At 43.5% G+C, this 27547-nt stretch overlaps 2 protein-coding genes across 2 annotated transcripts in view; one reads left to right on the forward strand and one right to left on the reverse strand.

Annotated features, from left to right (window-relative positions):
- The window catches only part of LOC117358882 (DNA excision repair protein ERCC-8-like), a 133506-nt gene that overhangs the window by 26543 nt on the left and 79416 nt on the right, over positions 1-27547 (forward strand). The gene's annotated exons all lie outside the window — the stretch shown is intronic.
- Positions 16774-19611, reverse strand: LOC117366773 (F-box/WD repeat-containing protein 7-like). The gene is made up of 3 exons (XM_033958613.1): positions 19153-19611; positions 18921-18977; positions 16774-17034 (listed from the first exon to the last, which is right to left on the reverse strand). Exons 1-3 carry the CDS (start codon positions 19609-19611, stop codon positions 16774-16776), a joined length of 777 nt encoding a protein of 258 aa, XP_033814504.1.

The following is a 27547-nucleotide window of genomic DNA, read 5'->3' on the forward strand; positions in this document are numbered from 1 at the left end:
GGATATTGAAATCCTTTCCAACTTCTATCGCCTTCAGGCTCAAAATCTTCCATCATTTTCCATGTTCTTGATCTTTGGCATAAATTCAGTTCTAATCCCATGTTATGACTTTTGGCTTTGACCTTTCCCAGTAGATACAGCATGTCATCTTTACTGCTGGTGATGAACACTGTATCATCTGCATGGTGCAGGTTGTTTATATTTCAGCCACCAACTTTGAAACCAATGCTCTCATCTTCTGAATTTGCTTTTCAAAAGATGGCTTTTGCCATAAAGGTTGAACAGGGAAAGCAATCGATGTCATCTTGATCCAAGTATATACTCCGACAACAGACGCGGAAGATGAGATATAGAATTGTCTACAAACAACTTCAAAATGTAATAGATCAAATGCCAAAACAATTGAAGTCCCCCCAAAATGATCTATTTATTTTTATTTTATTTGTTCATTTTTCTATACCGTTCTCCCAGGAGAGCTCAAAACATTTTACATGAATTTATTCAGGTACTCAAGCATTTTTCCCTGTCTGTCCCGGTGGGCTCACATTCTATCTAGTGTACCTGGGGCAATGGGGGGATTAAGTGACTTGCCCAGGGTCACAAGGAGTAGTGTGGGTTTAAACTCGCAGCTCCAGGGTGCTGAAGCTGTAGCTTTAACGACTGTGCCACACTCTCCCTCCCTGGATCATTATGGGGGACTTCAATTCAAAAATAGGAAGTGTACTTGAAGACGCGATGGTTGGAAACCATGGCTTGATTTCTTTGAAGGTGTGAATAAACATGTAAATAAAGGCAAGCCGGTTGATGTAGTGCATCTAGATTTCCAGAAAGCTTTTAACAAAGATCACCATGAGAGGCTCCTAAGAAAATTAGTCATGGAATAGGAGGCACTGTTCAATTGTGGATTAAGAATTGGTTATCAAACAGAAAACAGAGGGTAGGGTTAAACCAGTGGTCTCAAACTCAAACTCTTTGCAGGGCCACATTTTGGATTTGTAGGTACTTTGGAGGGCCTAAAAAAAAAAAAATAGTTAATGTCTTATTAAAGAAATGACAATTTTGCATGAGGTAAAACTCTTTATAGTTTATAAATCTTTCCTTTTGGCTAAGTCTTAATAATAATATTGTCATTTATGGTTAAAAAGACATATGATTAAGAAACTGTTTTATCTTACTTTTGTGATTATGATAAGCATACCGAGGGCCTCAAAATAGTACCTGGTGGGCCGCATGTGGCCCCCGGGCCATGTGTTTGAGACCACTAGGTTAAATGGTCTTTTTTTCTCTATGGAGGAGGGTAAATAGTGGTGTACTGCAGGGATCTGTACTGGGACCGGTGCTATTTTAAATTTATTTATAAAGTATATGAAAATTGAAATGATGAGTGAGGTGATTAAATTTGCAGATGACACTCATAAATTGCAGGCAGATCTTAGGAAATTGGAAGACTGGGTATCCAAATGGCAGATGAAATTTAATGTGGACAAATGCAAAGTGATGCATATTGGGAAGAATAACCCAAATCATAGTTACCCGATGCTAGGGTCTACCTTATGAGTCAGCGGCCACACACGTACACACACACATGTAAACTCATTCACCATTTGATGTTTTATTGTTTATAGTTTTTTTTATTGAAATGTTTTTCATGTCATATGTTTACACACCAAACTCAACAACCATGCATAAGGACATAAATTGCTGCTGCTGGGTCAGACCAGTGGTCCATCGTGTCCAGCAGTCTTCTCACGCAGCCACCCTTAGGTCAAAGACCAGTGTCCTAACTGAGTATAGCCTTTCCTGCGTACGTTCTAGTTCAGCAGGAAATTATCTAACCATTTCTTGAATCCCTGGAGGGTGTTTTCCCCTATAACAGCCTCTGGAAGAGCGTTCCAGATTTCTACCACTCTCTGGGTGAAGAAGAACTTCCTTGCATTTGTACGGAATCTATTCCCTTTTAACTTTAGAGTGCGCTCTCGTTCTCTTCACCTTGGAGAGGGTGAACAACCTGTCTTTATCTACTAAGTCAATTCTCTTCAATATCTTGACTGTTTCGATCTTGTCCCCTCTGTCTCCTCTTTTCAAGGGAGAAGAAGCCCAGTTTCTCTAGCCTCTCATTGTACGGCAACTCCTCCAGTCCCTTAACCATTTTTGTCACTCTTCTCTGGACCCTTTCGAGTAGTACTATTTCCTTTTTAATGTACGGTGACCAGTGTTGGATGCAATATTCCAGGTGGAGGGGGGGCGTACCATGGCCCGGTGCAGCGGCATAATAACCTTCTCAGATCTGTTCGCGATCCCCTCCTTAATCATTCCTAGCATTCTGTTAGCCCTTTATGCTGCCACCGCACATTGAGTGGACGACTTCATTGACTTGTCTACAAGCATCCCAAGTCTCTTTCCTGGAGGCGCTCTCTGAGTACGACACCGGACATCCTGTATTCATGCATATGATTTTTGTTACCGACATGCATCACCTTGCACTTATCCATGTTGAACCTCATTTGCCTCATTCCTCAAGTGTGTTTATGTCTCATTGTAGGTCTTCGCAATCTTTCTTTGTCCTCATTACTCTGAATAACTTTGTATCGTCCGCAAATTTAATCACCTCACTCGTCTTACAAATTTCCAGGTCGTTTATAAATATGTTGAAGAGCACCGAACCCTGCGGCACTCCACTCATTACACTTTTCCAGTCGAGTATTATCCATTTACCCCCACTCTCTATTTCCTATCCACCAATCAGTTTTTAATCCACGTGAGCATATCACCCTCGATTCCATGGCTCGCATTTTTTCGAATACAACAGCAGACTATGCAAAGACATCCGTGTTAATCTTTCACAAAGATCTAAGAGACCCAACCCCCCCACCAAAAGATCCTCCCCTCCCAAACCTCCACCTCAGCACTCCAATGTCAAAAGTTCTCAATAGAGAACTCCTAGCTCTATGGGACTGAGCCTCACAAACAGGGGCCAAGATTCTCCTAGATTACGCCATTGACTGGGGCCACCCCTGCAGACATCTAAATATTCAAATTTTAATAAAGTAAACAGTTCATTTCTCCACATAGTAACAGTGGGCACCTCAACTTGATGCCACAACACAAGGATACGTTTTCTTGGCAACAAGGAGGTTTTGTGCAACAGCAAATTACCCCCTCTAGACAAACCCAAAGTAGCAACTTGGGAAAAGAGCAGAATATCTGCCCGCAGAGGAATCTGCTTACACTCGACCAAAACATGTGAAACAGCCTGCCAGGGTGGACTGGCTCTTGGGACACTGAGCATGAGATGCAAACCCAGAGACATATGCCCGGTAAAGAGACACATTCTGTCGCAGAAGAAACTTGTACTGCTGTTCTTGCAAACTATGGAACGAGTCAGCTGAGGAAGATGTTTCATAAGAAGACTAAGTCCATCCGCCATAACTTGTTCAGAGGGGGACAGATCCTGGTTCCACACCGCTGCCATGACCTCATAGTCCCAGGGGGCACTAAAACTCCCCAAACTGACTTGATAGAAAGATAAACTGATCCTGGTCAGGTGGTATAGAGTCAAGGTCTCGCTCTGTGCTCACCATCCATCTTACATCTCTGTACCTTCCCCTCCCCTCCATGCATCATCTTTCTTCCTCCCCTCCATTATCATGTGCAATATTTCTTTCTCTCCCCATGCACCATCTCTCCCTGCCCTCCACCCTATGTCCAACATTTCTCCCTCTCTCTTCTCCATGCATATCTCCCTCCCTTCCACCATATGCAGGATTTCTCCCTCTAACCCCTTTTCCATCTGTTTGTTGCATTTCTCCCTTCTTCTCCTCAAACCCATGTCCAACAAATCTTCCTTTCTGCTCTCCCCCCTCCCATCCCCCTGTGCAGCAGCTTTCCTATCCTCCTGTGAAACACCTCCCAACCGATTCCCTCCACCGTGAGATCTGACATACGGACTTTCCAAAGCTGCAGCAGTTGTGGCGGTAGCCGGTGGGAAGAGGCAGTGCTCAGAACAGGCTACTTCTGGCCTGCCCCACCAGGGCTTTCCTCTGCCATGTCATCATTGATGTGGCAGATGGAAGGCCTTGGCGGGGCAGGCCTCTTCCCGCCAGCCAATGCCACCACTGCTGCTGTTTTAGGAGACCTGGCGGTGTCAGACCTCACTGAATCGGTGAGTCCTTTTTTTTTTTTTTGAAAGCAAATCCATTCAAATTTGCAAATCGGGCAGCACTAATTTACACTAGATATTTGATCTTGGTATAAAGGGAGATTGTTAGAAGTTAAGACAATTTCTGTGCTAATGCCACTCTGATGCTCTCCAGGAGTTGTGTCTGTAGGACTGCTCAAGTCATTCAAAAATGGGAGAAGGAAGTGCTTTCATCAGCTTGAGCAACTGTATGGGCAGGGACAGCTATTATATTTTAGCAACATCAGGTAGCAACATGGTTTAGCCACACAAATTTGCACAAGCACTTGCAAATTAGACATTACCTAGGATCAAAAGGAATGATGGGAGAAATAAGTCAAGAGACAACAGTACTAGAGACACTCTGTGGAGGGCTGGGCAAAAGGGAAAATATATAGCTCCATGATAGTAGGGCAGAAAATTAAGCCAATACATTTCCAGAAGTGGGAGGAAATGTTAGGTAGTCTAGTTGAAGAGGATGCACGGAAGCAAATTATTATTCAGAGGCACTGATCTCACTATTTCATCCAACTTGGTAAAAGATATTATATAAATAGCATCTCACACCTGATAGATGCCCTGAAGAAAATATATGTGAAGTCAGAAAAATGCTGGAGGGGTTGCATGCAAATAGGCAACCATATAAATATGTGGTGAGAGTGCACAAAACTGCAGGAGTTCTGGGGAACAGGGCCAGATTAATGGGTAGGCCCAGTAGGTACGTGCCTAGGGCCCGAACTTGTCAGGGGGGCCCGCTGAAGAAACAAGTGACAGACAACTCTGAATTTTTTTGTTTTCAAATGGGGACGGGCCCCTGGGAAAATCGGCAATGCGGGCACACACCTCCCCCCCCCCTGGCATCACCCCTCCCGGAATCAGCAGCAACCGTTCTGTTACAAGTGGTGCTCGGCCAAAAGCTTCCCCTCTGATATAGCTTCCTGTTTCCACCTGGGCGGTTCGCGTCAGAGGGCAGCTTTGGCTGAGCAGCAGCACCGCTTATAACAGAACGGTTGCTGCTGAATCAGCAATCCCAGCAATGCTGCCTTGCGCTCTCCCAGCTGAACGTGCACAGAACGCCGGCCCAGACCATCTGGCTGGAAGCAGCGTGCATGTGGCAGTAGCACCTGACCTACCAGTAGCACGGGTGCAGCTCCCAGTCAGCTGCGCTTCTTGCTCGTTTTCCGCTTAGCCTCTTCCATCCTGGAGAGCCCTTAAACCGAGGGCACCAGCAGCAGGGCTGTCGTAGCAACAGAAGAGTTACGAGACCAGATCACCCAGGTGGGAGAGGAAAGAGACTATATTGCCTGTGGAGTGGGGTTCTTATGCCCACCCACTTGGATTTCTGGCTACCCAAAATTGGGTGTCGGGGGAGAGGGTGGAAGAGAGATGGGAAAGATGCTAGGTGGGGTAAAGAGAGAGAGAGAGAAATGGGGAGAAGGGGGAAATTTTACATATGGATAGGAAGACAGAGAGAGGGGAAATATACATAGAAGGAAGGGAGAAATTCTGTATATAGAGGAGGAGGTGAGAGAGGGAGCAAGGAAGAGGGGAGATGTACTGCACATGAAGGTAATCACGTTTATTACCCAGTGCCAGGTGTGCAGTTAGTGGGACCTTTTGCCAATCAATAGAAAGTTCACCTGAGTATATCCTAGCTTGCACAAACATCATAATGCTCACCTTGGAACTTATCAATTAATGTTTTTATGTGTGAATTCTTTTTTATGTATATGAATTCCTAATAAACTAAATAACATAGAAACATAGAAGATGACGGCAGAAAAGGGCTACAGCCCATCAAGTCTGCCCACTCTGCTTACCCACCCCCTGTCTATGCCCTAATGACCCAATTTCCTTATCTTGACCCTCGTAGGGATCCCACATGGGTATCCCATTTATTCTTAAAGTCTGGCACGCTGTCTGCCTCGATCACCTGCACTGGAAGCTTGTTCCAATGATCAACCACTCTCTCTGCGAAGAAATACTTTCTGGTGTCGCCATGAAATTTTCCGCCCCTGAGATTGAGCGGGTGCCCTCTTGTGGCCAAGGGTCCCTTGAGAAAGAAAATATCATCTTCCACTTCGACACATCCCGTGAGGTACTTAAATGTTTCGATCATGTCTCCCCTCTCCCTACGTTCCTCGAGAGTGTAGAGCTGCAATTTGTTCAGTCTCTCTTCGTACGAGAGACCCTTGAGCCCCGAGATCATCCTGGTGCAGCTAGGACATACCCAGGTGAACTTTCTGTTGATTGGAAACAGTTGCACACCTGGCACTGGGTAATAAACATGAATTTGAATAAGCTGCGCTAGGAAGTTTTAGCGCGTGCTAGACGCTAACGCCACCATTAAGCTAGCGTTAGTTCTTGGCGCATAGCGCGGGGTTAGCGCGCGGGGCAATGTAGCGCACGCTAAAAACGCTAGCGCACCTTAGTAAAAGGAGTCCTTAATGTGCTCAAGTACCCTCAGTCCCAACAAGCTTTATAAGAATCGAGAGCAGGTCTTTTCTAGGCAGTACAAGATTTCAGACCCCATCTCTAATAGAGTAGGCTTTAAATATACTTGTGGTTTCAATACAGACATTATTAAACTTACCTATGCAGTACTTCCCCCGATATTTGCAGGGGTTCCGTTCTAGGAACCCCCGCGAATGCTGAAAAACCGCGAATATGGTTTTTAGCGGGGAAGATAGGAGAGACAGGAAAGGGCAGCCGGAGCGCCGGCGAGTGAAGGAAATCACTCGCGGTATGCTCCCTTTCAAAAATGAGAATGTGAAAGTGATTTATAAACCACTTATCTATCTAAGTGGTTTACAGTGACTAGTGATCAGTTACTCTAACCCCCTCTTCTACAAAGCCGCGCAGTAATGGCCCCGAAGCCCATAGAGCAGGGGTGTCAGTCCCTCCTTGAGGGCTGCAATCCAGTCGGGTTTTCAGTATTTCCCCAATGAATATGCATGAGATCTATTTGCATGCACTGCTTTCATTGTATGCTAATAGATCTCATGCATATTCATTGGGGAAATCCTGAAAAACAAACTGGATTTTGGCCCTCGAGGACTGACTCTGACACCTGTGCCATAGAGCTTTAACTAGGAACATCTATAGCAGGGGTGCCCACACTTTTTTGGCTTGCAAGCTACTTTTAAAATGACCAAGTCAAAATAATCTACCAACAATAAAATTATAAAACACACAAAGCACACTGTATGCAGAGAAAATATTAATTATCATTTATATTCTTTTTTTTTTCAAAGAGATCAAGGCAGATGACTTTAAAATAGTCAGCGTCACCTCAGTAACAACTATACAAAAATAGACAAATATACCCCCTCCCCTTTTACTAAACCGTGATAGCAGTTTTTAGCGCAGGGAGCTGCGCTGAATGCCCCGCGCTGCTCTCAACGCTAATAGGCTCCCTGCGCTAAAATTTGCTACTGCAGTTTAGTAAAAAGGGGGCCATAGTGCAAAATATAGACAGCAGATATAAATTCTCAAAACAGACACATTTTGATCACTGAATTAAAAATAAAATCATTTTTTCTACCTTTGTTGTCTGGTGATTTCATGAGTCTCTGGTTGCACTTTCTTCTTCTGACTGTCCAACTTTTTCTTCCACTCTACCTGCCTGCACCCCTCCCCCAACTTTTTCTTCCTCTCTCCCTGCCCCCTCCCTTTTCTTTCTCCCTGCCCTCTTTCTTTCTTTCTGTCTCCCTGTCTGTCTTTCTGTCCTTTCTTTCTCCCCAAGCTGCCGTTGACACCGAGTTCTCCCTGTTCCCTGATGCTGTAACAAGCCAGGAACTTCCTCTCCGATGTCAGAATTGACGTGAGGGGGAAGGCTGGTGTGCTTCTGCAGTCTGGTCTGTTATAGCGTCAGGGAATGGGGAAAACACAAAGGCAACGCAATCGACCTTTTGGGCATCCCTGATCTATAGGATAAACACAGTAGAGACAGGGGATAAGATAATCATAGCACAGATAACCAGATATATCAGGAAGTTAGCACTTCCAAGATGAACATAGATCACGATACAGACACTAAGGGCTCCTTTTACGAAGGCACGTTAGGGCCCCAACAAGCGGAATAGCACACGCTAAAATGCCGCGTGTGCTAGCCGCTACCGCCTCCTCTTGAGCAGGCAGTAGTTTTTCGGCTAGCGCGCTATAGCGTGCGCTAATCCAGTGAGTGCGCTAAAAACGCTAGCGCACCTTCGTAAAAGGAGCCCTAAGCGTGAATTGAAAAAGGAGTAGTATGAACACAGTAGACGATACTAAATATGGATGCATATATTTATATATTTATGTGTGTGTATACGAAGGTAGAATCTGAATAAATATATTTTATATAGGTATGTATAAGCAGGTAGATTGATTATATATTACAGGTGGAAATAAGAACCAGGATTGATTATGATTTAAGAGGGCTGTATTGAGAACCAGCTCAGAAAACACTAACTCTGTATTGTAACAACTATTGATTATGGTTTATTAATGCATTGATTATTCTGAGCCAAGGTGCCGAGTATTCTATTCTGTAGTCGTGGTATCCAAGTGGCTCAGCCCAACACCCGGCCAGAAATGGAGGGAGATCAAGGAAAAACAAAACACTAGCCACTCTTAAATTTAAAATACGAGTTTAAGAGAACCTGACCAGGCCTAAATGTGGTTTGAAAACCAGATGAAATGTTACAAATATTTAAAACTTGAAATGACCCAGAAGACTTTGTTGTAAAGTGCATATATAAATTTATTGCACTTAACCAATAAATATTTTTAAAAGATTAAAAATCAGTTTTAAAACAGTTAAAATTTGACCATAAGTTATAAAGCCCTCTTCAAATTACTACTGTATGCCTACCTAACTGGATCCAGTGTATTTACACTTTAGTTTGTATCTTCATTCTCTATTTACTATAAGCTTCCTTACTGTAACTCTACAATATCATATACAGTGCTCCCCCGGGTCATTTGCGGTATTTTCCAACCGCGAATGACCAGGTAGGAGAGGGCAGCAATAGCGCCGGCGAGTGAAAAGCAGCTCCCGATTGGTGAGGCCAGACTTTAGTACAGGAAGAGGGTTTTAACCCTCCACATTTTACTGTAAACTTAACTTTTTCCCTAAAAACAGGGAAAAAGTGAAGTTTTCAGTAAAATGTGGGGGGTTACAACCCCCCACACCTCCCACAATGCCCCCACAACGCGGCGCGATCTCTATTAAGCAAAGTGGGGGGTTCCCCCCCACGCCCCCCCGTCGGAGCCGTAAAAACAGTAATTTTCTGTGGTGCGCGCTTTCGCGCTGCGCTCAATTGTCTGGGCGCGCCTTTGTCCCGGCGCGCTTTTGACCTGACACCGTTAAATAGCACTGGTCCCAGTACAGATCTCTGTGGCACTCCACTATTTACCCTATTCCACTGGGGAAAAAAATGGTCATTTAACCTTATCCCCTGTTTTCTGTCCAATAACCAGTTTCTAATCCACAACAGAACATTGTATCCTATCCAATGGCTTAATAATTTTCTCAGAAGTCGGGCATCAAAATGGCAGATCTCTTCCTAGGATCCCTAAATGTCATCTGCCATTTTGATGCCCGACTCCTGAGAAATTTACAAAGGTGCGTTAGGGTCTTAACGCGCGGAATAGCGCACGTTAGCCGCTACCACCTCCTCTTGAGCAGGTGGTAGTTTATCGGGTAGCGCGCGCTAATCCGGTGCGTGCGCTAAAAACGCTAGCGCACCTTTGTTAAAGGAGCCCTTAATGTGAGCAAGTGCAGAGTGATGCATGTGGGAAAGAGGAACCCAAACTAGAGTTACGTGATACTGGGTTTTATGTTAGGAGTCACTGCCCAGGAAAAGGATCTAGGTGTTATTGTTGAGGACACGTTGAAACCCTCAGCTAAATATGTGGCGGCGAATAAAAAAGCCAATAGAATGTTAGGAATCCTGAGTGGAGTAAGAACGGGTTCAAGTGGATCGATTTTTCATTCCTTCAAAAATTACAAAGACTAGGGAACACTCGAAGTTACAGGGAAATACTTTGAAAACCAATAGAAGGATTTTTCTCTCAGAGAATAGTTAAGCTGTGGAACGTGATGCCAGAGAATGTGGTAAGAGTGGATAGCGTAGCTGGCTTTAAGAAAGGTTTGGACAAGTTCCTGGAGGAAAAGTCCATAGTCTGCTATTGAGAGACATGGGGGAAGCCACTGCTTGCCCTGTATCGATAGTATGGAATATTGCTACTCCTTGGGTTTTGGCCAGGTACTAGTGACCTGGATTGGCCACCGTGAGAACGGGCTACTGGGCTTGATGGACCATTGGTCTGACCCAATAAGTTCTCAATTATCAGGAAAGGAATGGAAAGCAAAGATGAAAATGTTATAATGCCCTTGTATCGCTCTGTGTGCAATTCTGATTGCTGAATCTCAAAAAAGATATAGCGGAATTAGAAAAGGTTCAGGGAAGGGCAACAAAAATGATAAAAGGGATGGGACAACTTCCCTACGAGGAGAGGCTAAAGCGGCTAGGGCTATTGAGCTTGGAGAAGCGACAGCTCAGGGGTGATATGATAGAGCTCTATAAAATACTGATTGGAGTGGAAAGGGTAGATATGAATTGCTTGTTTACTCTTTCCAAAAATACTAGGATCAGGAGGCATGTGTTGAAACTACTAAGTAGTAGATTTAAAAGAAACCGGAGAAAATATTTCTTCACACAACATGTAATTAAACTCTGGAATTCATTGCCGGAGAATGTTGTGAAATCAGTTAGCTTAGCAGGATTTAAAAAAGGTTTAAATAAATTCCTACATGGGAAGTCCATAGGCCACTATTGAGATGGCGTGGAGAAATCCACTGCTTATTCTTAGGATAAGCAACATAAAATCTGTTTTATTACTTGGAATTTAGCTGGGTACTTGGAGCCTGGGTTGGCTACTGTTGAAAACAGAATACTGGGCTTGATGAACCTTCGGGCTGTCCCAGTATGGCAATTCTTATGTTCTTATAGCACTAGCAGGCGCACGCAGTGCTGTACATTAAACACTCAAGAGACAGTCCCTGCTCACAAGAGCTTACAATCTAATTATGGCAGACAAGCAGGACAAAAAGGATGGAATCTATACATGTTGCTCATGTGGGGGAGTAAGAAGGGGGCTGACGGGGTGGAAGCGACAGGTGACTAATATGTGCTAGGATTAGGATTTAAATGCAACCTCAAAAAAGTGGGTTTTCAGCCTGGACTTGAAAACCACCAGAGACGGAGCCTCACGTACCAAGTCAGGCAGGTTGTTCCAGGCATGCAGCACAGCAAGGTAGAAAGGACGGAGACAGGAGTTGGCAGCAGAGAAGAGGGGTGCTGATAAGATAGATTTATCAAACTAGTGGAGTTCCCGGGGCGGAGCATAGGCGGTAATAAGAGAGGAGAGATACTGAGGGGCTATAGAGTGAATACACTTGAAGGGTCAATAAGAGGAGTTTGAATTGGATGCGGAAATGGACAGGGAGCCTGTGAAGCGATGTCAGGAGAGGGGTAATGTGAGCATAATGACACTGGCGAAATAAGAGGCATGCAGCAGCATTCTGGACAGATTGAAGGGGAGAGATGTGGCTTAGCGGGTAGACCTACAAAAAACAAGTTGCGGTAATCCAGGCAAGAGGTAACGAGGGTGTGGATGATGGTCTTGGCAGCCTGCTCGTAAATGTTAGTAATGGAAATGGAACAGTTGCCTTTACCCAAGATGAGCTGAACCCATCTTCCATTAAGGTCGTGAGACGATGAAATAATATTAATATCCAGTCTATTCCTGAGTAATATAAGGACACCATTTCTAATCCCATTCGCAGGTGGAAAATAAGGTTGGTGAGCCCAAGGCAGACGTATTTTGGGGGCCTCAGTGGCGCTCAAATGGGTTTCCTGGAGTAGGATGACATCTGGTTGGGAGGAGCTTAGATTTTAGTGATGTTATAGAGAAAGAAGCGACAAGTTTTTGCAGACTGTTGGATATGTGTGGAGAAGGAAAGAGATGAGTCAAAGAAGGCACCGAGATTGCTAGCTGTCGAGAGTGTAATTCACCAATATAGAGAAGAGAGGAGGGGGCAAAGCGGGTTTAGGAGGAAAGATAAGGAGTTCAGTCTTGGCCATGACTAAACCTCTTCTCGTGACCTCTAGACTGAAAGAACCCAGAAGGGAGTTCTTGGCAACACGGACTCTCTAGGCTGTCCTGGGGGTGGGGGGATGCATGCTAGCTCCCGCCTAACCCCCTGTAAGCCTAACTGGAAGTGACTGGAGGAGCCAAATGACTAAGAGACCGGAGGAGTCAAGTGACCGGAAGTGACCAGAGAAGCCATTTGACCAAAAGTAAGTAGCTGGAAAAACCAACAGATTTGAAGGGCTGTAGTGACCGGTGGCAGTCGCAAAGATCCCGAAGAATATAATAAAGTTTCAAGACTCCGCTGAGCAGGCGAACAACAGTAAATCTTGCTTCGGTTTCTTCCCGCTCTTGCACCATGATTTTGCACCATGATTTTGCACCTGGGTTTCTTCCCTGCTGGCATCGAGAAATATGTTCAGGAGTCTAGATATATATTAGGATACTATCTGTTAGTAAAATTGTCATTAGAAAATAAAAATGAAGTGATGAGGAGTGAGGAGAACAAAGCTTAAGGCTGCCATTCTTAGAACATAAGAACATAAGCGTTGCCTCTGCCGGGTCAGACCAGGGGTCCATCGTGCCCGGCAGTCCGCTCCCGCGGCGGCCCCCCAGGTCCATGACCTGAAAGTGTTCCCTACCTAACTTAAAATACCCATACCCTGTTCACTCAATGTCCTGTAAGGTAAATCTCTATCTGTACCCTGTTATCCCTTTCGCTTCCAGGAAGTCATCCAGTCCCTTTTTGAACCCCAGAATTGTACTCTGTCCTATCACCTCTCCGGGAAGCGCGTTCCAGGTGTCCACCACCCTCTGAGTGAAGAAGAACCTCCTTGCATTTGTTATGAATCTGTCTCCTCTCAGTTTTTCTGAATGACCTCTTGTTTTAGTTGTCCCTGCTAGTCTAAAAAATCTGTCCCTCTCCACCTTCTCTATGCCTTTCATGATTTTATAGGTTTCTATCATGTCCCCTCTCAGTCTCCGCTTCTCCAGGGTAAAGACTCCACCCCCCTTGTAACATTTCTTCTGTCTAAAGACATGACTAGATTCTGATATTTTCCTATATGATTGTTAAAAAAAATTGATTTTTTTTTTCCCCCACCCTCTTTTTATTTGATACTTTTTTATGTATATCTTGCAGTTCAGGCTTTTTAATATTGCTGTATTGTCAAAAAGCATTTTCTTTTCCTTCTCGGAATGTAATTTAGTGATGAAAAATTGAAGAGAAAATCTATACAGAATTGCAGTAATGATGCACACATTCAACACAAGCGCTTTTGAAATAAAGTTTTAAATATTTCCAGAACAGATGGTAAGATGATTGCTTTTTTTATGGATAAAGATTATTAGTCGGGTGGTGTATAAAAACAGCATCACTAGCCAGGTGGGAGGAGCATTAAGCCAAAAGGTGGCACTGCTCCACAGTAGAGAGTTGCGCGGGGACAGAAATCCCACCTGTCCCCGCCAGGATCCTCTCTGTCCCCATCAGAATCCTCTCCATCCCCACTCGTCCCCGTCAGGATCCTCTCCGTCCCCACCCATCCCCGCAAGGAATTACCTCCATCCCCGCCCGTCCCCGTAAAAAGCAGCAATCACTTCTGACAGGATCATCAATTCCACAGTTTCTTTTGCTGTTTTCCTTGTGGAATCTCTTTGGTGGAACCCTTTTTTTGTTTTCTGTTCAGGTAATTAATTTATAAACCCCCCTATTTTACTAAGGCTGACGTGTCCATTATATTATATGGACGAACCCTGCTTCCAAAGCCTTCCATCCCCGTGGGAGTCCCGTGGGCTAGAGGGGGTCCCCGTGGGAGTCCCGTGGGAGTCCTGTGGGTTAGGGGGAATTCCCGCAGAATTCCCGTGATCCCTGTTCCCGTGCAGACCTCTACTCCACAGTCTAACTCTGCACAGCAACAGCCTGTGTCAGGTTTCTGTATTTGCATTGTGTCTCCACTACAATAAACAAATTTTGGTTCCTGAAATGGGAAAGAACTCTCTAACATTTTCCTTTATGCCATAGACGTAGCCAGACAGCAGGCTTGAGCTCAAGTGGGTGAGAATGGGTGCCCGTGCCCCACCCAGCATCCTCTCCCCAACATCCCTAAGCTGATCTGGCATCTCTTGAATTCACTCCTCCAACTTCTCACCCCGGTACCTTTTAAAATCCTTCGTTACTGGGCCAGCAGCGACTCATACCAGCTGCTCATGCCAACCCTGAGCCTTCCCTCTCCTCCGAGTTACAGGAATTGTGTCGGAGGGAAGATGAAAGATTTAAAAGGTACGAGGGGGTTGGGGGAAGAAGTTAGAGTTAAGAGTTGCTGGATCGTCAGGAGTCTTAAGTGAGCGGGGCCCACCCAAGTTGATGCCACAGAATGACATGGGGACAAATTTTCCCAATCACCGCAGGATCTCTCTATCCCTGCCCGTCCCCGCGAGCTCGGTCCTTGTCCCTGCCCTATTCCTGCAATCTCTGTCATCTGTGCAAATCTTGAACACTTTAAAACCTTAAGTGTTTGAGGCTTGTGCGGTTAAGCAGAGCTTGCAGGAATGGGACAGGGACAGAACTCGCGGAGGTGGGATGGAAGTATTAAGATTCCATGGGGACAAATTTGTCCATGTCATTATCTTAAAAGGAAAATACAGTAAATAATCTGTACTGCTGTTAATATTTCTGTAATCTACGCAGAACATTGTCAGTTGTTGGGATATAAGTATTTTAAATAAATAAAATAGGGTTGGCGGGGATGGGGGAGAAGTGGGAGAATTTTATTTTTTTTTAATGTTTATGCTCTGCTTGTAGGTTGGGATGTTTAAGTGTCAACTGTGTGCCACCCATTCACCGTCTACTTACTGGGCATCATTTGTTTATGATTTATGTTCTTGTAAACTTCAATAAAACTTGTTTGAATTTAAAAAAAAAAAAAGAGATGTGAACATAAAAATGTACTGACTGAAGCTACTTAAATATGCTGATGCAAATGTCAAAAATTAAACACCTAAAGATGACATAAACACTTAACTAGGGTTTTGCTAAGACATGAAATGGGTGATACCAATGTCATCCTGACATGAAAAAGCAGAAGGGAAAATGACTATTTGCTGCAAGATAGTGTAAAAATGCAACTATTAGGCTCCATAGAGGGAAAAAGAATTAAGCAGAGGAGCATCTTATTCTTAGAGCAATGGGCTTGGAACAAGGCTTCAAATAACAGTAGCACTATTTATGGGCCACCAAAGAAGCAACACTATAATTTGAAAATTCCTTTGTAGGCACCCCAGTGCTGTATAGGGAGTGCCTAGTCTATAATGGCATCTGGGCACCAGGATTCTATTACTAGCATAAACCCACATTGGCACACCTAAATGTAGGCATGCCCAATATGTGCCAGGCCAATTCCAGATGTAAATGGGCATGCCTAAATGTGACGTGGAATATGTGTTACTTTTAAGTATTCTGTAAGTTGCATGCATAAATGGCAGCCTTGCCCATGCCCTTCCCTTGTCCTGCTTATAAGAACATAGGAAAAGCCTTACTGGGTCAAGCCCAGTAGCCCGTTCTCACGGTGGCCAATCCAGGTCACTAGTACATGACCAAAACCCAAAGAGTAGCCATATTCCATGCTTCCAATACAGGGCAAGCAGTGGCTTCCCCCGTGTCTGTCTCAATAACAGACTATGGACTTTTCCTCCAGGAACTTGTCCAGACCTTTCTTAAAACCAGCTACGCTATCCGCTCTTACCACATCCTCTGGCAACGCGTTCCAGAGCTTAACTGTTCTCTGAGTGAAAAAAATTTCCTCCAATTGGTTTTTTGTGTCCCGTGCCAGATCTGGAAACATTTGTATTTTGTACCCAAGAAATTATTTTTGTTTATTTTTAAAAGAAAGTCTAAGTAACCAATTCTTATCTGGTGCTAAGACAACTGGGAGAAGAAGTGTTGCCACTGTTGCCACTTTCCTATCCAAAAGTTCCAACATCAACATCATTGAGATATTAAGTAGTTGTTGATCACCTTCCTTTAATTTTAATTGTTCTTACATAGAAACATAGAAACATAGAAGATGACGGCAGAAAAGGGCTACAGCCCATCAACTCTGCCCACTCTACTTACCCACCCCCTGTCTATGCCCTAATGACCCAATTTCCTTATCTTGACCCTCGTAGGGATCCCACATGGGTAGGTAATACACTTGGGTAATACACTTGGGTAAGTGGTGGTAACAGTTCCTCTGAAATTTCTAGCACTTCCATCATATAATGTTTCAGCATGGCTCTAGGAGTTACTGCTGCAACTCTGGGAAAATTAATCAATCTAAGATTATATTTGCGGGAACAACTTTCTAGAGACTCCAGTTTTCTTCTCAAATTAATATTGTCTCTCTCCAATGTTTCTGTAATTTGTTTAGAAACTTATTTCCTGAGAAAAGTTCACTGTTGAATTTTTTAAATCTTGTAATTCAACTGAGATTCTTGATATCAGTTTCTTGAGTATTAACTTTATACTCCAGCTGAACCATCTGGAGCTTAATTGATTTAGCTAGGTCTACCACGAGATCCCAACTAGCCTCAAGAGTTACCTCTCGGGTTTCTCTAGTGTAAAAGAAAGGGTTTTTTTCAATGTCAATATTCTCACCAACCGGTATCTCCTCCTGGCAATGACTCTCCTGCTCACGGTCCGTCCGCAAAGTTGGCAAATCCCCAGACTCCACAGGACTCCCCTGCAAACACAGGGAGTCCAACTCCATGCTCCCCTCCATGTTTTCAATGGCCTCCGGAGAGAAGCGCACACCCGCGGGGAGCTGGTGATCTGAGGAGGAGGTGGAGGTGCTCTGGCGTCGGGGCTCAAGGTGGACTCCAGGCCCAAGGGGACCGCCTCCGTCTCGCCACGGAGCGTCTCCAGCGGGCGTGCCAAAACTTCCGTGATATCCTGCATTGAACGCAGGAGCTCCTCCATGTTGCCAAAATTGGTTAGGCTAGAACGCCGCGAGGCTCCAGCGGCACTGTGTCCTCTCCTTATTGGTATACTTGCAGGTAAATGTCTTTTAGAAGTGCAACAAGCAGTAATGAGTGAGCACTCTGAAACGAAGCACTCAGCTAACAGGTCTGTTGGCCATCTTGGATCGTGGTGCATGTTTTTTAAGAGTTTGTACAATGATTGTATAGTGTTGTCTTTTGTTATGTTTTTAAATTGTATTTTTTCATATTTTTATTATGTATGTTCCTTTGTTACCCGCATAGAATTGTTGCATATGTGGGATATAAATTTTTTAATAAATAAATAAATGGGCACCCTTATAGAACAGCTTGTAGTTCACATACATATGCGACACTTTTCTGTGCCCTTAAATATACAAAGCACATGTAACTGTGTTGCCTTAGGTACAAAGTCAAGATCCTGAGCCCTCAGGGGACCCAAAATTACTGAATCAAAGACCTCCTCTGGCAGCCATAAGTTAAGCAACTGATGGAGGGTCCTCAAGTTCCTGCCATCACTTGCCGCTATTCCCCCCTCTCCCCCACCATACATGCTCAGATTCTGCTCAGTTTGGGCTGGGGATTCCCACCAGCTTAGGTGTTTATATTTTGTATTTGGAGGAATGCTGGAAGAAAAGGAAGGGTGGGGCAGGGAGAATTTCATGCCTATCCACTTTGAGCTCAAGCCTACCCAAAAATAGATGTCTGTCTATGCCAGGAGTGTTCAACCTCGGCCCTCACCAGGTTAGGTTTTCAGGATTTCCCCAATGAATATGCATGAAATCTATTTGCACACAATGGAAGCAAAATAAATTTAATGCAAATTCATTGAGGAAATTCTGAAAACCCAACTGGATTGGGGCCTTTGAGGACCGAGGTTGGACAACCCTGGTCTACGCCATTGCTGCAAAGGAGTAGGCTAAATCCAATAATGGGCTCTGGCTCTAGTCTCGAGAGCGTTGAAAGCTCCGGTTCTGATCCCGAGTACGAAATAGCACAGAATTGAAGAAGCTCAGAAATGGAAACAGAATAATGAAAACGCTAAAGATGAGTAATTTTCTGTGAGGTTTTTCAAATTCTGAAGCGGTCTGCACTCAATCAGTTAATGTACAAAATAAGAGATATAAGTTATAACAAAAAAGTTTAAAAAAATAGTTTAAATTAGCAGAAACATAATATGGATAATGAACTAAAAGAACAGGTTTTTGGCCAGTGATTGCAGTACGGAGTACGTGTTTGGAATACACCTATGCTGGTAATGGTTACCACTGAAATTATAAGCGTAGTACTCCTTATGTCTGAGGCCTTTTCCTGAACGAATATCAAGCTCCAAGTATAGATAAACTATAAAAGTGGAGTGCGAGTGTTTGAGTATAGACTTCTTCATAGGAGTGGAGATTTGACTTTGTGATGCATTAAATCCAGTATTCCCCATACAAAAAAAAATCTGTCCATTATGCTAGAAATTTCTATCAACTTAGTTTGCATACATGTTTTCTGGCTCTGGGTCCATTGGATGACATGTTTGAGGGCTATCCTTCTTGTCCTTGGAAAATTGTTTATTTACAGCTTGCTAATATGAGCATGATTTTGTAGGATAAATTTTAGATTCTCTCCTAGGTGCCATTACCATTGATACTGCAACTTTTATAATAATAATATCCAACTTTTTCATTTTTACAGCATTCTAGAAGAAAATAATTCCCTACAGAATCTGTTAAACAAAATAAGCCCATATATGCAAAGCAATCCAATATTCAATGAAACTATAGTGACAATATTTCTCCAGCTATTATTCTGCAAATTAGACTATGTAACCTTACAACATTTAAGGGATAATCATTATAAAAACAATGACTAACCTTTGTCTTGGTACAGAAAGGCGATATCTGCCGGCGAATGGATAAGTCCAAGATGCTACTGGAATTTGAAAAACTGTTACCATTAGTGTCCTCATCTTCCCTACCGCTGTCATCAGATTGATCAAAATCATCGCTGTCTTGGTCCATGTCTTCCTCCTCCTCCTCGTTTTCTTGGTTTCCAAGAGATTCTTCATCCATTGCAACAAACCTGTTGTTGTTTTCTTCTCTTGGTTCCTGTTGGCTTGCGCATTCCTCTGGAGGTTCCATATCTGCCCCGACCCCATCTCCATTCCTTCTAACGGGCTCCTCTCCTTGCAGTCTTATCTGCTGATGCTGCTCGTCGTCTTCCACGACCCTATTCATTTGCTCCTCGTCTAGATGACTAGAGGTGCCATTACCTTGGACAGACCCTCCGGTTCGTCGCCTCTTGCTGCCCACAGCCAGGAGTTCTTGATTCATTTCCAGAAGCCAGCTTGCCACTTCTTGGACCTTGGCTAGACTGTCTGAAGATGCAAATGTTTTCACATTCTGAGAAGGAAAAAAGTAACATAAATATACACATACCTATAATCCTTACAAATCTAATACAATTGCAATGTTCTTCACATAAAAATGATAATGTAGGAAATCTGACGGCAGTAATATTATATTTGAGTAGAAGAGTGTTCTCATTTATGTGTGGAAAGAGGCAAAGATTTTTGAACCTCACTTATCTTCCTTACAGTAACATTCATATAATCAAGCGTATTATCAAGGTGAATATACTGTTGTATAGCAGAATTTTTTTTAAGAAAACAGTAGAGAAATAGTTCTCTAAACTAGTGGTTCCCAACCCTGTCCTGGAGGACCACCAGGCCAATCAGGTTTTCAGGCTAGCCCTAATGAATATGCATGAGAGAGATTTGCATATAATGGAAGTGACGGGCATGCAAATCTGCTCCATGCATATTCATTAAGGCTATCCTGAAAACCCGATTGGCTTGGTGGAACTCCAGGACAGGGTTGGGAACCACTGCTCTAAACCCCCTGTGCGGGTTTTAGCGCCAACAGCGGCGGTAACTGCACTGACGCTTATAGAATTCCTATGAACGTCTGAGCAGTTATCACGCTGCTGGCGCTAAAACCCATGCTATGCGTTCGTAAAAGAGGAGGTTTGTATAGAACAGACATGGGTAACTCCGGTCCTCGAGGGCCGGAATCCAGTCGGGTTTTCAGGATTTCCCCAATGAATATGCACGAGATCTATTTGCATACACTGCTTTCAATGCATATTCATTGAGGAAATCCTGAAAACCCGACTGGATTCCGGCCCTCGAGGACCAAAGTTGCCCATGTCTGGTATAGATTGTATGTAACTAGACAAAGACTTCTCAGTATACAAATAAGCGAAATGTAAATCTGGCTTATAAAGAGAGGTTAAGTGTTCACATACACTCAGAATTGTGAAATTTGACCAAGAGCGATGATGGAGCGGTGGATTTGGCTATAGGAGCTAACGCTCTTGGTCAAATTTCACAATTCTGAGTGTATGTGAACACTTAACCTCTCTTTATAAGCCAGATTTACATTTCACTTATTTGTATACTGAGAAGTCTTGTCTAATTACATAGTATTACTTTGACTTCCTTGCTCTTTAAGCTACAACAGTGTTTTTCAACCTTTTTACACCTATGGACTGGCAGAAATAAAATAATTATTCTGTGGACCGGCGGTTGAAGATCACGGGGCTAAGTCGTGGGCCAGACCCCACCCATCTCTACCCCAGACCCCGCCCCCATAATAGTACTAATTGAACCTTGCACGTCCCGTGCCTCATCTGAAAGCCTTCCCTCTGACGTTGCAACGTCAGAGAGAAGGCTTCCGGTTCAGGCGCAGGATGCCCGTAGGAGCCGCTGCCCGTGGCTTTGTGCACTGAATCAGTTAGGAAGAGGGAGCTGGCTCGAAGATAACGCTGCATCGATCGCACCGTGGACCGGTGGTTGAAGAACACTGTTTTGGGCCTGATGCATGTGCTGGCCCTGTGGACCGGCAGGAAATTTCTGTGGACTGGCACTGGTCCGTGGACCGGTGGTTGAAGAACACTGAGCTACAATACACACCCTCTACTATATTCAGTGTGACCATGTCTGGTATAGAACCATAAAAATCTGTAACTTTAACTCCATTTCTAGAATAACCACATCAGTTGACTGCAACTAATTGATTTTGATTTTATTATTTGTATCCATTGAAGCACTTTTTTTTAATTTTTTTAGGAAAGCTGCTTCTTACCATCTTTATGAGTATCATTTTTCCCCCCACAAATGACACCTTCACTGTAGCCTGTCTTAAGTATTTCAGTATAACATACTCCACAGTTTCCAGCAAGAATATCCAACCTCAGCACCAAGACAATGACCCAAAATGTTTTCCCATCCTCTTTGCATTCAACAGATCTACGTGACCCATAATCAAACCTGGTTGCAGTGGTAGCAATAAATTCTAAACTTCTCATTATACAGATTGCCAGTTCAGATTAGAACACAAATCTCTACTCCTTAACGGCACCATTTCTAAGAATTACCTCCAGTTGTGTAGTAGGAAAAAAATATTCTCAATCTAAGAAAGAAACTACAAGGGGTCTTCATAAAGTTTCCTCACATTCATATTTTCACGGGACATGGTTGGGCGGGAGAAGTGGTAAGAGTAGGATAGTAGGACGCTGGAAAAAATGTATTGCAAAATAAGGTAATTATATAGAAAAGTGATGTAATTTGCTTTTGGGATATTTAATAGTGTGGGAACTTTTTTTGATCCTTCATACATAAAATATCTAATCTTTCAGAACTTCCAAGAAAGAATAGCAAAAATATAATGTCAATCTTTTAGTATTTTAAACATAAGGAGGCACAACTAGAGTAAAGCCATGATATAAACAATATTTCAATGATGTTATTGCCTCTCAGCAGCAGGGTTTTTTTTCTTTTTTTTTGTTTGCTTGTTTGTCTTAGGGAGGTTCTAGTTGTCGCTATCATTTGGGTTTCTACCAGGTACTTGTGATCTGGATTGGCCACTGGATACTGGGCTAGATGAGGCATTGGTCTGACCCGGTATTCTGTTCTTTTGTTCTTAAGTTAAATGAACTAAAAATCAAACCATTTCATGCCCAAGACACTAAAGCCTGGATTCTTTATAGGACGCCTGGTCTCAGAAGCCGACAGGCATCCTATACATAATCGGGCCTAAGGCCACCTAAAATAAATAATAATAATAATTTATTTCTTATATACCGATTCTGTAACCGACATTCATGTTACAGAAGCCGGTTACAGAATCGGGTTATTGTAGACACGGCCGCTACATTTATCATGATAAGTATAGTGGCCGCAGCTGCGGCCGCCAGTTCCCCCCTCCCCCTCCCTGAACAAACGCGGCAGGAGGGATGCCCAATCCCTCCTGCCCGGAGCCCCCTGAACACCCCACACCCCCTTTGAAGATCGCCGGCAGAAGGGTGCCCAATCCTCTGCGTTCATTCGGGGGAGTGCGGGGACTGGCAGCTACAGCCACTATACTTATCGTGGCAGGGAGATCCTTTGCTGCGTCTGGCCTACATTGCATTTGCGTTGCTTTTCATCCTTTGCATTTTGCTGGCCTAGGGAGACGTGTACGGGTACACCTAGCCTTAGGCGAGCTTACGGGCCTCCCTATGCTCCCAGAAGCGCCTCCAATATAGGCGGCCTGCCTGGGGAGCATTTAGATAAACCCAAAAAACGTGCATCTCAATTGGCTGGTTAGACAGCTGTAGGACGCGTACAGCTGCCTACAATCGGGACGCAGTTTACAGAATCCGGGCCTTAGACATTTTTAGATTTCGGCTATAAATTGGTAGCAACTACTGTAATAAGATTAGATGCAGAACTTTAGAAAAGTCAGCAAATAAAACAATAGAGTAAGCAAATCAAATGGTTTGATACTTCTGTTAGTGTTTTCTCAGTTTCATTTTAGTTTCTTCTTAACATCACGGTAACAAAATGGCCCAGCAAAAGAATTTTCAAAAATATTCTAATATCCCCACATTAGTATTAGTTCAAACTTCCATAAGTACTACTTACTTAGAGTATGTTAGCAGCCTGGTGAATAAATCTTTTCCATTATTTTCTGTTTCATTTCTGGCAGTATAGTTTAAACAAAAGAATACCAATCTGAATTATAAAAGGCTTAACTCTATACATTCAATAGATAGATAATGCAGGAAATATAATAAACAAATCTTCAATTGAACAAAATTGCTATATGGGAGAAAAGCTAGACAACTATAAATGTTCAATATTTTATGAAAATATTTTTGTATCCACTAGAGGGAGCTAATGTCTGAGCAAAAAAATATTGTATACATTCAGATGCTGTGCAAAGTGAAACAGAAAATGTGCTTTTACATTACGAGGGCCATAAGGTAGACATTTTGTACAATCCGAGTGGGTAAGTTAAAACATTTTGAGACTACTATGTATAAATGCTCTGCATTACCCAAAACAAAGTTTATTAGTCAAAGATGCTATACATTTCTCCCTCAATATTCACGGGGGTTAGGGGCAGAGTCAGCCCGCGAATATTAAAAAAAAACGTGAATAATATTCGGGCCGGTTCTAACCCACCCCCCGCTTTCCCCCAGAATCCTGGACCTTACCTTAAGCCCTCTGAAACTCCCCGGAACCTTACCTGGTGGTCTAACAGACTTTCGTGGCAGGAGCGATCTTCCTTCGCTCCTGCCCCGTGCAGATCGCTCGTAGGATATGGCTGTCGTGAGCTCCCGTCGTAGTCTCGAGAGACTATGGGAGCTCACGGCAGCCATATCCTACGAGTGATCTGCACGGGGCAGGAGCGTAGGAAGATCGCTCCAGTCCCGAAAGCCCGCTAGACCACCAGGTAAGGTTCCAGGAAGTCTCAGAGGGCTTAAAAATAGCCCCCCAAATTAAAATTGATTAAAATTTTAAAAAAATCGCGAATAACCGAATCTGCGGATACTGAAACTGTGGATTCGGAGGGAGAAGTGTACCGCCAACCCACCTTAGGAATATCAAGCTGCAGGGTTTCTGTTGTCACAGTGAAAAAGTAAAGTCTAAGATTGAGAAACAAAGCAAATTAACTTCTCTAACTATTTGGAACAGCATATTTGTTTTTTGGTGCATATCAGTTAACAGCAGTTGCATGGGCTATATATATACAAAAGATTGAGGCATCCCTGGCCAAACTGTATGTGTCACTGAATCTATATGTGAACAGATACTCACAGAACCTCTATATGGTACAAAGGTAATGCATAATTACTAGTGGCAGTTATTTTACAGATTCACAAACTTCTGCATGCCTTTTCTGTCAGTACTTTTTAACACCTCTTTTGGCAGGAATAGCCTGTAGCTAGGTATAAGTCCTTCTGTTGTTCCTTGCATAACTCTTCTAGCTCAGACATATTTTTAAGTTTCCTTGTATGCACTATGAGGTACATAATGGAAATAAAAATACGTCTAAAAACCCGCCTAAATCGGCATTTGGACGATTAAAAAGACAGGTCGTCCAAGTGCCGATAATCAAAACGGGTTTTAGACATAGCTAGAGGCAGCTTAGACCTTTTGACTGCTGCTGTGCACCCAGAACAAAAAGGGACGTTTTTCAAGGAGTGGTTAGGGCGACCAAACATAGTCGTCCTTCAGTGATAATTGGAAGTTTGATGAGACTGCCTAGATGGAACTTATACGTTGTGACTTAGGTGATCTGAAAACAAGTCTAAGTGCCCAGAAGGTATACAAAGTGATCAGATATCCACTACAGTCACATAGTACAGACCCCACACACTGCCCCAGTGATCATGGGCCCCTCCCCCCCACACACACACACACATACTACCATAAGAATCGAAATAAAAATGTACATACCTGCCTCCAGAACATCTGCACCTGGCTTAGGAAAACCTAGTAGAGCAGCACAGCGGTGGCTTAAATAGTCTGGGGGGTGGGCTATTGAATCATAGAGAGGAGGACCCAGGCCCATAAGTCACTCTGCCATTGTATTCATGGTGAAAAATATGAGTCCACCCAACCCCCCCCCCAAACCCTACTGCACTGCCATATAGGGCTATTGAGGTGGTAGACAGGTAGGTATAGTAGGTTTGGGGGGGGACTCACCATGACCTGCAAGGGAGTTGTGGTGAGATGTTTATGTGGCACCCTTTTTATGAAGTTCACAGCAGTGTCTTGTAAGGTGCCCTACTACTCTGTTGCCGTGTCTTAGTGGCCCGTCCATCACTTTGCTGACCCCTCCCACATCCAAAAGGACTTTTTCTAGGCATTTTGGACTTGGATGATTTTTTGGGACAAGAGTGCAGTATAAAGATAGATGACTTGGCGGTCTAGACAATCAAATGGTTGGACGTATAATTAGACAATTCTCGGGAAAAAAAAAATATTTTGGACGTATTTTTCGAGAATGGACTTTAGACACTACCGACTTTGGGCGACTAGCACTCTAAGCCCAAAATGGATTTAGACTTTTTTTTTATAATTCCGTTCTACGTTTAATATCTCTGCAAGTTTATGCTATGGCCACCCCTTGTTACATTGCTTCACCGCCTTCAGATCTTCAAATACTTTCACCCCAAAGTATCTCTCCTGAACTGTGCTCAGACTCCCACCTCCTATTACATACATCTCCTTTGGATTTCTGCATACCAAGGGTCCAGAGAAGAGTGACTAAAATGGTTAAGGGGCTGGAGGAGTTGCCGTACAGTGAGAGATCGGAGAAACTGGGCCTCTTCTCCCTTGAAAAGAGGAGACTGAGAGGAGATATGATCGAAACATTCAAAATACTGAAGGGAATAGACTTAGTAGATAAAGACAGACTGTTCACACTCGCCAAGGTAGGGAAAACGAGAGGGCACTCTCTAAAGTTGAAAGGGGATAGTTTCCGTACAAACGTAAGGAAGTTCTTCTTCACCCAGAGGGTGGTGGAGAGCTGGAACGCTCTTCCGGAGTCTGTTGTAGGGGAAAACACCCTCCAGGGTTTCAACACTAAGCTGGACAAGTTCATGCTAAACTGGGACATATGCGGTGAAGCTGGACTCATTTAGAGCACTGGTCTTTGACCTGGGGGCCGCTGCATGAGCAGACTGCTGGGCAGGATGGACCACTGGTCTGACCCAGCAGCGGCAATTCTTTTGTTCTTATGCCAATGTCCAACCAATATCCAAGCCATTCTCTCTAGAGCCACTGATAAGTGCGTTGTGGAATTTTGTTTCTTTGAGAACAGATTTGACTGCCATGGGATAGTAAGGAACCTGCTGCTGCTTAAATCTGAAACACTTCTGGACTCTACTATATACACTGAATCAACCTTCTTATTGATAGGAGACACAATGAGGAGGGTCTCTCATATTCTCATCTGCACATTCTTAAGGATTTTGTGAACGGGTACTATCACAGTTTCCTCAAGAACTGGAGGGATTCTCAAGAATTGGAGGATATCCAATGCTTCTGCCATGGGCTGCTCCTCCATTTCTTGTTTAAACGGAATGGCCTCCATCATTTTCCAATCAAAATCAATGACTGACAGCTCCTCCAATAGTGACTTCTTCGCTCATGAGGTGCAGATGGGTTTGAGGGTAAATCAGTTGAACCTTCTTTAGGGAATACTTCTGGTCAATCAGAATCCCAGAAGCACTCAAGTCAGATCTTCAAAAATACTACAGAGAAAGTCTTGTTTTCTGCCTGTGCTGACCTATTGATATCAATGTCGGGTCTTAGGCAAAGGTACTGAGACACCAAGGATTTTCGATGTTCAATGAAGTTTCTTCCATCAATGGACATCAACAATGGTGTGGTCAACATTGATTCCCAGACCCTCGATGACTCAGTATTTCACCTGTAGGCACCATATGAGTCTCAAGGATTAGCTGAATCTCTCTGCGCATTGGCATCTATAATGTGAAAGCTACAGCATCATGCTGAACAAAGAAGCTTTCTAGCTGTTCTTCTACTCATGAGTGGCTCCTTAAAGGCATGGGAAATACAATGAAAGTAGCCACATTTTTCTAAGTAACCTGAGGAGTATCAGAAGCCATATCTCAAGTCCTTGGAAGCCATTATACCTCCTAAAATACCAAAGAAGATGCATTTTTCTCACATCTGGAGCACTTTGAGAACACCGGTGACCTCAAAGACCTCTATTGGTCATGTATGAACATTATTTACAGAGAGGGTTCATGGTCAAGCCTCAAGCATTGCAGGCTCCATTATGTTTATCCATAACAGATTTTGGTCCTGTTGTAATGGATGCACTTCTTAGAAGTGTTGGGGGTTTTCTGGGCTATGTCATCTAGAAAAGTAGCCTAAGGAAAATCAGATTATTCAGTTTTGAATAAGTA

This window comes from Geotrypetes seraphini, chromosome 1 (assembly GCF_902459505.1).
Source record: "Geotrypetes seraphini chromosome 1, aGeoSer1.1, whole genome shotgun sequence".
NCBI lineage: Eukaryota > Metazoa > Chordata > Amphibia > Gymnophiona > Dermophiidae > Geotrypetes > Geotrypetes seraphini.